Source organism: Vipera ursinii, assembly GCF_947247035.1.
Source record: "Vipera ursinii genome assembly, chromosome: 7".
NCBI lineage: Eukaryota > Metazoa > Chordata > Lepidosauria > Squamata > Viperidae > Vipera > Vipera ursinii.
The window spans coordinates 4,751,068-4,763,778 of NC_139521.1; the positions used below are offsets into that span (position 1 = coordinate 4,751,068).

General features: G+C 43.4%; 1 protein-coding gene across 1 annotated transcript in view; it reads left to right on the forward strand.

The window, feature by feature from the left end:
- ARAP2 (ArfGAP with RhoGAP domain, ankyrin repeat and PH domain 2) overlaps positions 1-12,711 on the forward strand; it is a gene marked incomplete at its 5' end in the record, with an annotated part of 127,193 nt that overhangs the window by 14,951 nt on the left and 99,531 nt on the right. The window contains one exon of the mRNA XM_083368063.1: positions 5,258-5,306. Coding sequence (XP_083224189.1) covers positions 5,258-5,306 — 49 coding nt within the window. The remainder of the gene's footprint in view (positions 1-5,257; positions 5,307-12,711) is intronic.

The following is a 12,711-nucleotide window of genomic DNA, read 5'->3' on the forward strand; positions in this document are numbered from 1 at the left end:
TATATATATGCATAGGATTACATTCAAATATTCCCGGTGGCTCACGTTGCGTAATTGCATTGTGCAACAGAGCAGCTGAAACAGCAAAGCTGCGTTCCTGGAGAGAGTTGGGTGTTGTTGTTGTTGTTTGTTTTTTTGTTTAATTTAAATCGTTCAAGAAATAGGGCACAATCTGCACAGTTTCCAGTGGATCTAAATGATGATGATGATGATGATGATGATAACTTTATTGTCACTTTGAATGTACACCAATCGGCATACATCAAAATGAAATTTCGTTGCATACAGCTCTCAAAGGGTCACCACCTACAATATATACTCCTTGTAGAATCGTGGCCCGCTCAAATTTCACATTGTCCATTTTAGTCTCTAGGGAGTGAACGATGGCAAACAGAACAGATGGAAATGGGGCTTCATGTGGATTAGCCCTCAAGTTAGCTTGTATTCTGACAACCTCGCCTTCTTTCCTTTTTCTGATCCTGACTCTTCCACTTTTTCCTTAAAGAGGCCTTGCTTCTTTTCGCCCCTGGAGCACGCTGTTGCCGCCGCCACCAACTCCTCCAAAAGCCTCTCTCTCTTCCTCTGGGCCTGCCGACAGCCTCATCCAGTTCCTTCGCTCCATAAGCTCCAGGTCCTCTCCTCCTCTGCCTCCTCTGGAAACAGCCCTTAGTTCCACCATGTTGCTCAAACACATTAAAATCTTCCTGATCATGTGGCCTATACTAGCCCTTAATATCCCTCCCAAAACTATTCGCCTTCAAGAGCCAAGGCAGCCGCAGCCATTCCAGGCGTCGCCATCTTAGGTCTAAGAGATAATCCAGCCTGCCTTTCTTGTGCGGTGCAGGAATCTACTAATCCCTCATTCAGTTGAGTTCCAAGCAGTGGTACTGAATGGATAAGAAGGGGATATTAGCCAAACCCAGAGATGTGTGCAGAGTTCTCAACTGGGTGATGATTAAGCGAGCTAAATGGGTTCACCCTTAGTGTAAAGAAAAGGCAACTTGTCACAAACGGAGTTCCTCTGTTCACGATGACTTATAACATCCAATAGGTTTCCTGGCTGATTTGAGTGTTGTAACCGATGAGAAGGACGCCAAGAATAGACACCTCGGAGTTGGAGGCCACGTAACCTCTTCAAACTTAACCTCACCCATGTGCGACCTCATTGCACGTTGTGGTTCTCCACGGCTTCCTCTGTTCAACGTGGCTTCTCAGTCACCATGAGGTGGCCGTGCACATTGTGAGCTAATGACAACCTGCTAAAAAATCAGAAATAAGGGAAATTGTCCTCTGGGTTTCAGTGACTCGGAGTGAAACTTTGTGGGGAAAAGTTCCCCTTCTCTGTTTCCTCCTTCCGTGGGCCACGCGCCCTTAATGTGGGCAGGCGGCATGTGTTGTCATGATTTGACATCGAACATAATGAACCGAAGTTCCCCATCCTACGCCAGAATACCTGATCTTGATCTGAAGTCAGAGGCTGAGATCTGGAAGGAGAGAGAGCTGCTCCCTGTCTAAGATAAGAGGTTTTTTTGAAATAATCTGGCAGCGGATCCTTCAGAAGGCTGAACGGGTCCTGTTTAAGAGGAGGAAGCTTTTACACCAAGTGAAGTTGGCTGTTTAGGTACGAGTATGTGCATAGCAGGCAAAGCAACAGGGTTGCAGGATGAGAATCTGATCATTTCAGACGGCTGACAGACTCACACAACAGGGGCCGGTCCTCTTCAATCATCCGGCAATTTTTGTCTTTCTTTCTTTCTTTCTTTCTTTCTTTCTTTCTTTCTTTCTTTCTTTCTTTCTTTCTTTCTTTCTTTCTTCCTTCTTTCCTTCTTTCCTTCTGCCTTTTCTTAATAAATGGGTTGGGAGCTGTGTGACGATACTTAACGAGCCCAAATCAAACAATACTTTTCCCCTCCCTCCCTCCCTTCCTATTCTTTCTTTCCTTCCAATTTTCCTTCCTTCCCTCCTCTTCCTTCCTTCCTTCCTTCCTTCCTTCCTTCCTTCCTTCCTTCCTTCCTTCTTTCCTTCCTTTTCCTACCTCTCTCCTCTGTTTATCTGTCTGTCTGTCTATCTATCTATCTATCTATCTATCTATCTATCTATCTATCTATCTATCTATCATCTGTCATCCTACCTCTATCATCTCTATCTCTATGTATCTCTATGTCTCTCTGTCTGTCTGTCTCTGTCTCTGTCTGTCTGTCTGTCTGTCTGTCTGTCTGTCTGTCTATCTATCTATCTATCTATCTATCTATCTATCTATCTATCTACCTACCTACCTACCTACCTACCTACCTACCTATCATCTATCTATCTATCTATCTATCTATCTATCTATCTATCTATCTATCTATCTATCTATCTATCTATCTATCTAATCTATCTATCTATCTATCTATCTATCTATCTATCTATCTATCTATCTATCTATCTATCTATCTATCTCTATCTGTCACATTTCTACTATCTATCTATCTATCTATCTATCTATCTATCTATCTATCTATCTATCTATCTATCTATCTATCTATCTATCTCTATATCTCTATCTGTCACATTTCTACTCTATCTATGTATCTGTCATATTTCTACTCATCTATCTATGTATCTATCTATCTATCTATCTGTCATATTTCTATCTATCTGTCTATCTATCTATCTATCTATCTATCTATCTATCTATCTATCTATCTATCATCTATCACATTTTAAAACTTCCCATCTTCCTCACAGAGGGACTCTGGACGTCAGTGTTGGACCTGAGGCCTAGGCTGTTATCCTTCCAAGGGCAAATGCAGATAGATATATAGTATAGTTTCATGTACAGATAATAGGCATAGGTATGTATAGGTCGATCTCTTAGTTAGATCCCAACTGTGGACTGTTGAGAAGGAACTTTATACCCCCGCTGAGAAGACCACTGTTTGGCCTAGTGGTTAGAAGACAAGAGTCAAGTCCCACCTTAGGCATGAAAGCTGGCTGGGTGACTTTGGGCCAATCACCAGGAGACTGCGAGTTCTAATCCAGTTTTAGCTAGGAAATCCAGCTGGTTGACTTTGGGCCAATCACCAGGAGACTGCGAGTTCTAATCCCGCTTTAGGCATGAAAGCCGACTGGGTGACCTTGGGCCAGTCACTCCCTCTCAACCCAGCCCACCTCACAGGGTTGTTCTTGTGCGGAAAATAGGAGGAGGGAAGGTGCGTTGGATATGTTCACCGCCTTGCATTATTTGTAAAAGATAATACAGATAGGATATAAATTGCTAAATAAATAAAAAGAAGTAAAGACACTTGCTTCAATCTGCCAATCTATCAACTTTGAAGACTTGCTTAGAAGTTTACCTTGCCTACAAAGATCAGCATAAGTACAAATGTCAGTTATTCCTTAGATTGCTCATTACGAATGAAAGATATATCATAAGCCTTGTTTTATATCTGCGTTTATAAGAGGCGGAAATAATGGGCGGATGTAATAATCTAAAGACCAGGTCGAATGCCCTAAATTTGCCCAACTCTCTATTTGCTCACTCACTGAATCTATTTTCCCAGGAAATCTACAACACCGAATCTTCAGAGGTGTCAGAAGAGCAGAAAAGGACGCCAAGCAAAACAGGGTACTGGATTAAAAATATATATATGCAGAATTGTAAAAAAAAAAAAAAAAACAACAAATATATTTCCGATTAACATATTACACACTAATTATAAATGAGTCTTTCCAGGCTACTGCCTTACCCAGGCCAGGCCAGAGTCTGTAGATGAACGATGAGGGACGTGGCAAGAAAGATTCTTTCTGTAGATTAAGGATTGAGCCCGAAATTTAGGTTGCTGAGTGTGTTCGTTTGAGTTGTGCCCCATTTTGCAACTTTCCTCGCCACGTTTGTTAAGGGAATCACTGCAGGTCTTCAACTGGGAAGAGGGTTGTTCAGTCAATTGGGCTTCCCCGTTAACTCTGGTCACAAAAGGGGATCACACGACGCCAGGACACTGCAACCGTCATCAGTGTGGGTTGGTTGTTGAGCATCTGAACGTAAATCACGTGGGGATGCTGCAGCGTTTGTAAGTGTGAAAAATGGTCATCTGTCCCTTTTTTTCAGTGGCCGTCGTAATTTTGAACAGCCACTAAATGAACTGTTGTAAGTGGAGAACTGCCTATATATGTGGGGGGCCTGTTTTATCCTGAGGAGGGTTGATGGGACTAAACCTTCTTATTTGGGACTTCAGTTCCCCAAATCCCAGATGAACCAGGTGCTTTATGAGTTCACTGTCTGCAAAGGGCCGTTAAATGTGACTAAATTTGCTTAAACAGACCAATAAGTGTCTTAACAAGGAATTAAATCCACAATACAATTGCCTGTAGCAGAACAGTCAAAAGACAGTAACAGGATTACTGTCCGCATGGCTTGTGTTCAGATGTTACAATGGAGGATGGAACACAAGGGAGCAAGGAGAAGGAGGAAGTCCAACCCAGAAGGGGTGGATCCTAGTACAGCATCATGAGCAGGATAGGAAATACATCACAAAGGGGGAAGGTACTGGCAGACCCAATTAGCATATTGGTAATTTCCCAATAACAGCCACGTGGTGGCAGCACACCAAGAAACATTGCTGAAGGTTGAATAAGATGGGTGTTCTGTTCCAGCCTACTACCGGCCCTGCAGAAAAGGCAGGGACAACCCCTTTACAAAAGGCAAAAGGCTGGAAGCAAGCCCGCCAAATTTATTTACACAAAACAGATCCAAAACAGAGCAAACTGAGCAAAACAAACTACGAACCACTAAAACAGAAGCTGCTCAAACGGTTGCCTTCAGCAAACCAGCCCTCCCACACATTCCCCTTTTTAAACAGTTTCAAGGCGTGGCTTCTCTCTGCCTCCTTCCGAGGTGCCCCATTGCCTTCCTCTGTTTACTCCTGATTGACTGCCTCCTGCGTCGGGCGTCCTTGAACAGGCCCAGCTGTGGGTCATCTTCATCTAAGCTGTCAGGCTCACACAGCTGGGTCTGAGTAGTAACCAGATGGGAGGGGCCTGGCTGAGAGCTCTGCGATGCCTCAGAACTGTCCTCTGCAGGCTCTCCAAACCCCTCCTCCTCCTCCTCCTCTGAATCGTCCGACCCAACTGCCGAACCCACAGGCTGACACTGAATCACAACAATGGGGACATTGTTTTTGGGGTTTATGTGGGCTACTCTCTGATCATTTCTGGCCATTGGTTGCCTTCTAGATAGGACTTGTAGGACCCCCTCCTTTTCTGCCTTCCCTAGATCACATCCAGCAGCTGCAGTCCGGGGAAGATGTGTCTCTGGGTGCTTTGTATGTGTGCACAACCCCTCAAGCATTTATGGACCCTGAGGCCCATGACGTCGCCCACTTCTGTTGCAGAGTGTTGTTGCCAATTGGTATTTTAGTACCATATCATTTTTAGTACCAGACCTTATAACTCTATAAGGACTCACTCTGCAATGCAGCCTTAGGTATAGTATCAAGATCATGGGAAGTAATAGCACCACTCTGTACTGCCAGGATGGCGCAGTGGTTAGAATGCAGTACTGCAGTCTTAACTCATGGCTCACTCCAGGAGTTCGATTCTGAGCATCCCAAGGTTGACTCAGCCTTCCATCCTTCCAAGGTTGGCAAAATGAAGACCCAGATTGTTGGGGGCCCATATGCTGACTTTGTAAACTGCTTAGAGAGGGCTGTAAAGCAAAGGTCCCCAACCTTTTAGGCACCAGGGACCGGTTCCATGGAGAGAGGATTTTCCATGGAGGGTGCATGGTTTTGTGAACTGACTACATCCCATCGATGGGGCTTTGCTTGTTTGTGTGGACCAGTTGCTCGCATGCTGTGGCCCAGTACCGGTCCACAGAACAGGGGTTGGGGACCCCTGCTGTAAAGCACTATGAAGCAGTATTGATAAGGATGTGCAGAGTACCTCTTGAGCTAACAAGAGCTTGCACAGAAAAAGAGGATACTGAGAGTAGTCAAGTTTACGCAGCAACCACACAGATACACTGAGGTGTGTAAAAAAGTTTTACTTGTGGAATAATACAATAGCACAGTCCAAGAAAAAATCAGTCCAGGTCATACACGAGTAAAGAGATGATAGCAAATAACAATAGTCCAAGGATTATCCAATACAGAGTCTTCTTACCAGTCCGTAAGTCAAAACACAGTTCTTCAGGTTTAGCAAACAGTAGCAAACCCACAAACCACAATAATCAGCAAGTAACAACAAACGTAACAGAGAGAATAACAGAGAGAGAGAGAAGCTATGTCTCTAGCTCCCTCTTATGGCCGTTGGAAAAAACAGCGTTGGCCAATCATCACACATTTAAAGTGATACAATACAGTTTCTATTACAAAACAATCATAGTTAATATATATTGCCAACCCAACCAGTTAGGCCATAGTCATCTACCTAACAAGTAAATAAGTCTAAGTGCTGTTGCTATTGCACTAGTGAGTCCACACTTGGAAGACTGTCCAGTTCTGGTCAGCATAATGCAAAAAGGATGCTGAGGCCATATAAAAAGAAAGCAGAGAAGAGCAAACGATAAAGGAGATATGGAGTGGGGAGGCTAAATTGTATGATGAACAGCTAAAGGAAGCCAGGTATGTCTAGGGTATCAAAGAGAAGGCTTAGGGGAGACCTGACATCCATCTCCCAATACTTGATGGGCCGTCACAGGGAAGAGGGCATCCATTTATTCTCCAAAGCACCTAAAGTCAGGACAAGAGACTGTGGGTTGAAGCTCATCAGAGGGAGATCCAAACCGAAAATAAGGAGGAATTTCCTGACAGTGAGAACGATTAATCGATGGAACAGCTTGCCTTTTGGATGTAGGTCTTCAAGAAAAGACTGGATTTGTCTGAGGTGGTATGAGAAGTTCTGCCTTGGGCAGAAGGTTGGACTGGAAGACCACCAAGATCCCTTCCATTCCTAGGATTCTAGGACTCAGGTAGAACCCAAAACAAGTACAGTAAATAAACAACCCACACAGTGACACTTCAGCATAGAAATAGCCATCCCAGAGTGTTCTGAATAATCGCCTTTTCTAGACTTTGCTAACTGGAACAAAGTCACCTTCTGTGTTGCCGCTCGGATGTTGTTCTCTCTTCTTCTGGAGCTCAGTTCTAAGTGTCTGGTAGGAAGGAAGGAAGGAAGGAAGATCAACATCTGTTTTGTTGGGTTTGGGTTAGAGGAGGTGTGCTTATATTTTTATACCAGGTTGAAGAAAAGAATCGACAGGATGGCTGCTGCTAATTCAGTTTCCTCCACGGGACATGGGCTGAAAGAACCATATGCATTTGTTAGCTTCTTGTGGTGGTTTTTTTTTAAAATGTTTATTTGTGTATCAAGCAAACATTAAGTCAATAGCGGTTTACATCACATTGTGAGGAGGAAATAAGATTGTCCCGTTACATATAAGAAAGCAACCACCAAGAAAGGAAAAAAAAATATTGCATATAACAAGTAATAAAGTTCAACTAATAGCTAGCTCTTTTTGACATCCAGTTGTACCATTGACTCCAAGACAAATAATAATCTGTGTCCCCTCGTCCCCTTAACATCATGGTGAGCCGATCTGATTCCACACAGTTCATTATTTTCTGAATTACTATTTGGTCGGGTGGGCTAACACCCATCTTCCAATATTGGGCCCACACCAATCTTGCAGCAGTGGTTATATGTAACAACAGGTACCACGCAGTTTTGTTTATATTTCGTGGTCTTTGGGTATAGGACTGTCCGATAGATGTTCCTCAGGAATGGTGGATGATCATTTAAAATTGGTCGGACAATTGGAGAAAGACTTAGAGAAATGGGGTAAGCTACAACTTTCGTTAATGGGTCGGATAGCTTTGATCAAAACCCAAGTCTTGCCTAGATTGGTATTCCTTTTTCAGACGGCCCCGGTTAGATTAGATAAAACCTTTTTTTAGGAATTTGGATAGGAGTACCAGTAGATTTATTTGGCAGGGCAAGAAACCCCGTATGAGATTAAAAAAGAACAAGGTGGATTCGGGGTTCCAAATTGGCAAAACTATTATAATTCGGCGCTTCTTGTGGTTTTTTGAGCTCGCTTCTCTTCCTGTGGACATTATTGAGCTAAGTAATATCACCAGTTTCTGATCCAGCTAATGAAACATCTTCAGATTATTTCAAGGAATGCTAAGAACACAACCCTTCGTTCAACTGCATGTACTGTAGTCTGCATGAGGGCAATCTTATCTACGTGTGTCCTTGTATTCCTCTTCTGGAAGAGTTAAAAGATATGATGTGGAGTCTGGCTAATGCTAGAGCTCTCTTCTCTGTGTCGGGGACAAAACATTTGATAAGATATTTGGGTGAAACAAAGAGTCTTCCTGGAATGGCTAAGTTGTAGAATTTTGGAATATAGCTTGGATGTTTTTTGTTGGCTTAAGTGGAGAATCCACTGTTTTGCTTCCACCACTGATTGCCTCCAGCTGACGAAGACCAAATACTTTGTAGAGAATCCATAACAAATCCTTAAATGAGACTTTGATTTCAGTTTAGCCACTGGGGACTAGTTTTCTTACAAAGTCATGGCAAATGCAGGACTTACACAAAAAAAGATTAATCGGAGCAAAGATGGTAGAGTCAAAATTGGACCTCTAATGAATTCTTAGAGGACTGAGCCACACGGCCACAGATCTGGGTACCACAGGTTATTTATTTATTTATTTATTTATTTATTTATTTATTTAGATTTATATACCGCCCTTTCCCGAAGGACTCAGGGCGGTTTACAGGATATTTAAAAGAAAATCAATACAAAAGTTAAAACAAATTTAAAAAGATTAAATGAAACCCTGAGAAAAAAATAAAAACCCACTTAAAATTAAAAATTAAAAAATTCTCAGCCTGGGTCAGAGAGCTCGAAGAGCCAGGTCTTCAGGTCCCGGCGGAATGAACAGAGGTCAGGGGTGGTCCTAAGCTCCGCGGGCAGCTGGTTCCAAAGGGCAGGCGCGCCCACTGAGAGGCCCTACCCCTTTGTGTTACCCGCCGGCAATCTTTAACCGGCGGCACCCTGAGAAGACCCTCCCTGTGGGAGTGCACTGGACGAAGGGAGCTTGATGCTGGCAGCAGGTGTTCCCTCAAATATCCCGGACCCAAGCCATGTAGGGCTTTATAGGTCATCACCAGCACCTTGAATCTCACCCGGAGGGCAACTGGAAGCCAATGCAGCTCGCGGAGTAGAGGTGTTACATGGGAGTATCGGGAAACCCCCATCACGACTCGCACGGCCGCATTCTGCACCAGCTGAAGCCTCCGGGTGGTCCTCAAGGGCAGCCCCATGTAGAGGGGTCAGGAAACATTACCTCCGATTCCAACTTTCCTTTTGGCCTACTCTTTTGAGCCGTGTGCGGTGAAGCAAGGCTAAATTGGTCCGAGACACTCACCCTTACTTAATAAGTGGTCCAGATAAAAATGGTGCTGCTGAAAGAGCAGCTGAGTGGAATTCTGCTGGCTGTGTGTTTCTCATTAAATCTCTTCCTATTTTGCTCCCCTGCTTAAATTTTTTGCACGGTGAAAAGTAGGGGGGAAAAAAGGCACATTTCATTTGTCCCAATTGTTTCTATTTCATTTTAAAGAAAAGTTTTTCAATGGGAAAAGTTCCTATGTATAACAGAGCTTGCATTTTGTTTGTTTGCTTGCTTGCTTGTTTGTTTGTTTATTGATTGATTGATTGTCAGTGCACGTAACCAGAGCCACACGTGAATAGCTTAAGTCAGCAACTTCATTGACTTCTGCCTATATTACAAGACTCTCCTTAGACTGCTTGCTTTCCTCTGGGAATAACCAGATAAAGTTTCACGGAACTCCCATTGATAGGGCACGCAATTTAGGCGTCCTCCTGGATTCACGACTCAGTTTTGAAGATCATATTGGAGTCGTGGCCAGGGGGGCATTTGCCCAGGTCCACCTGGTGCGCCAGTTGCGCCCCTATCTGGACCGAGATGCCCTACGTACGGTCACTCACACACGCTTTACCTCCCGTATAGATTACTGCAATGCTCTCTACATGGGGCTGCCCTTGAAGACCACCCGGAGGCTCCAGCTGGTGCAGAATGCGGCCATGCGGGTAGTGATGGGAGCACCCCGATACTCCCATATTACACCCCTCCTGCATGAGCTGCATTGGTTACCGGTTGACCTCCGGGTGAGATTTAAGGTGCTGGTACTTACCTTTAAAGCCCTACATGGCTAAGGCCTGGGATACTTGCAGGACCATCTGCTGCCGGGAACGATCTCCCATCGCCCAGTACGCTCACACAGAGAGGGCCTCCTCAGGGTGCCGTCGGTTAGAGAATGTCAGCTGGCGACTCCCAGGTGGACGGCCTTCTCTGTGGGAGCGCCAGCCCTATGGAACCAACTTCCCCTTGAGCTCCGGATGGCCCCAGATCTCCGGTCCTTTCGCCGCGGCCTTAAAACACTTCTTTTCCATCAGGCTGACCTGGACTGACAACAGCGATTTTAAAATGTTTTTTAATTTTTAACTTCAATTTTAATTTATTCTATTGGGGCTGTTAATTTAATGCTTTTTAACTTTTGTATCATTGTATTTTATTGTTGTTAGCCACCCTGAGTCCTTCGGGAGATAGGGCGGCATATAAGTCCAATCAATCAATCAATCAATCAATCAATCAATCAATAATAAAAAAGCAAGCTAGCTAGAGAAGGGTGAGGCTCATGTCTGTTGCACTTGCAGAAGGATTCAAAGCTAGTTCCCCACTTGACCCTAACCCGGCCAGGTTTAAATTCATTTATCAAATGTTGAAACCGCCCACGTGCTTCTCAGAGGCACTCTGGGTAGTGTACAAGAAAATATCAAGATGTAAAAAAAACCTGTATGTAACGTTTACAAAAGAGGCAAGGATGCTTAACATTCAACAATGAAAGTTAATTAAAAGATGGAGGAGGTCTTTCTGAGCCCTAATTCACCCCACATTTACGTGCTGCTCTGTCAGCCACTCCATCCAAAGGGATTCATGTCAAAAATTGTTCCTGGTAACCCTTTATCAAAAAGGGACGTGGTGGCTCAGTGGGTTAGGAAGCTGAGCTTGTCGACCAGAAGGTCGGCAGTTTGGCGGGTTGAATCCCGAGTGCCACATAACAGAGTGAGCGCCTGTTACTCGTCCCAGCTTCTGCCAACCTAGCAGTTCGAAAGCACGTAAAAATGCAAGTAGAAAAATAGGGACCACTACGGTGGGAAGGTAACAGCGTTCTGTGCGCCTTTGGTGTCTAGTCATGCCGGCCACATGACCACGGAGACGTCCTTGGACAAGCGCTGGCTCTTCGGCTTTGAAACGGAGATGAGCACCGGCCCCTAGAGTCGGAAACGACTAGCACGCATGTGCGGGGGAACCTTTACCTTTACCTTTTTAACCCTTTATCAGATCTGCAAAAGTGGTCATCAACTTTTAGGAGTTTTATATAGGCTTTATCGTAAGCTAGCTTTAAGAGGTGGCTGTTAATTTATAAATAGTGCATATAAGCTGTATGCGCGTGTATTGAGAGTGAGCGTGCAGACGAGAGCGGTTTTCTTTTGGAAATATATTTTTTTTATTGAAAGTTTGATAAAGAGCATAAAACAGAAACTAATAAAAAGCAAAAGCAGAAAAGAGGAAGAGAAAGAGAGAAAGAGAGAGAGAGAAATAAAAAGAAAGAAAGAAAGAAAGAAAGAAAGAAAGAAAGAAAGAAAGAAAGAAAGAAAGAAAGAAAGAAAAAGAAAGAATAGAAGAGGAGGAAGAAAAAGAAAGAAAAAGGGAAAAAAGAAAAAGAAATAAAGAAAGAAAGAAAGAAAGAGAAAGAAAGAGAAAGAAAGAAAGAAGAGGAAGGAAGAAAAAGAAAGAGAAAGAAAGAAAGAAAGAAAGAAAGAAAGAAAGAGAAAGAAAGAGAAAGAAAGAAAGAAGAGGAAGGAAGAAAAAGAAAGAGAAAGAAAGAAAGAAAGAAAGAAAGAAAGAAAGAAAGAAAGAAAGAGGAAGGGAGGGAGGGAGGGAGGGAGGGAGAAAGAAGGAAAGAAAGAAAGAAAGAAAGAAAGAAAGAAAGAAAGAAAGAAAGAAAGAAAGAAAGAAATAGAAAGGAGAAACTTTCAATTTCCTTTGCAGCAAATATAAGGACAATAAGAAAGTTATTCTGATTACAAAAGAAAGCTCAGACTGTTTTATTATCCTAATCATCGAAACCACAAATCATACAGTTTTTTTTCCATTTTAACACTTAGCGTTCAGCACTTAGACTTATATATCACTTCATAATGCTTTATAGCCCTAAGCGGTTTACAGAGTCAGCCTATAGCTCCCAACAATCTGGGTCCTCATTTTACCGACCTCGGAAGGATGGAAGGCTGAGTCCAGGGGGGTGGGAGGAGGAGGAGGAGGGGGAGGAGGAAGAAGGAGGAGAAGCTTGGCAACCGCTTCATATTTATGACGGTTGCAGCGTCCTGGGGTCACGTGATCCCCTTTTGCGAACCTCTGACGAGCAAACCCAATGGGGAAACCAGATTCACTTAAGAACCATCTTAGTAGCAACTGCAGTGATTCGCTTAATGACCATGGCAAGAAAAGTCATAAAAATGGGGCAACGCTCACATAATGGCTGCCTTGCTTAGCAACAGAGCTCAGTTGTGCTTGTAAATCAGGGACATAATAATAATAATAATAATAATAATAATAATAATAATAATAATAA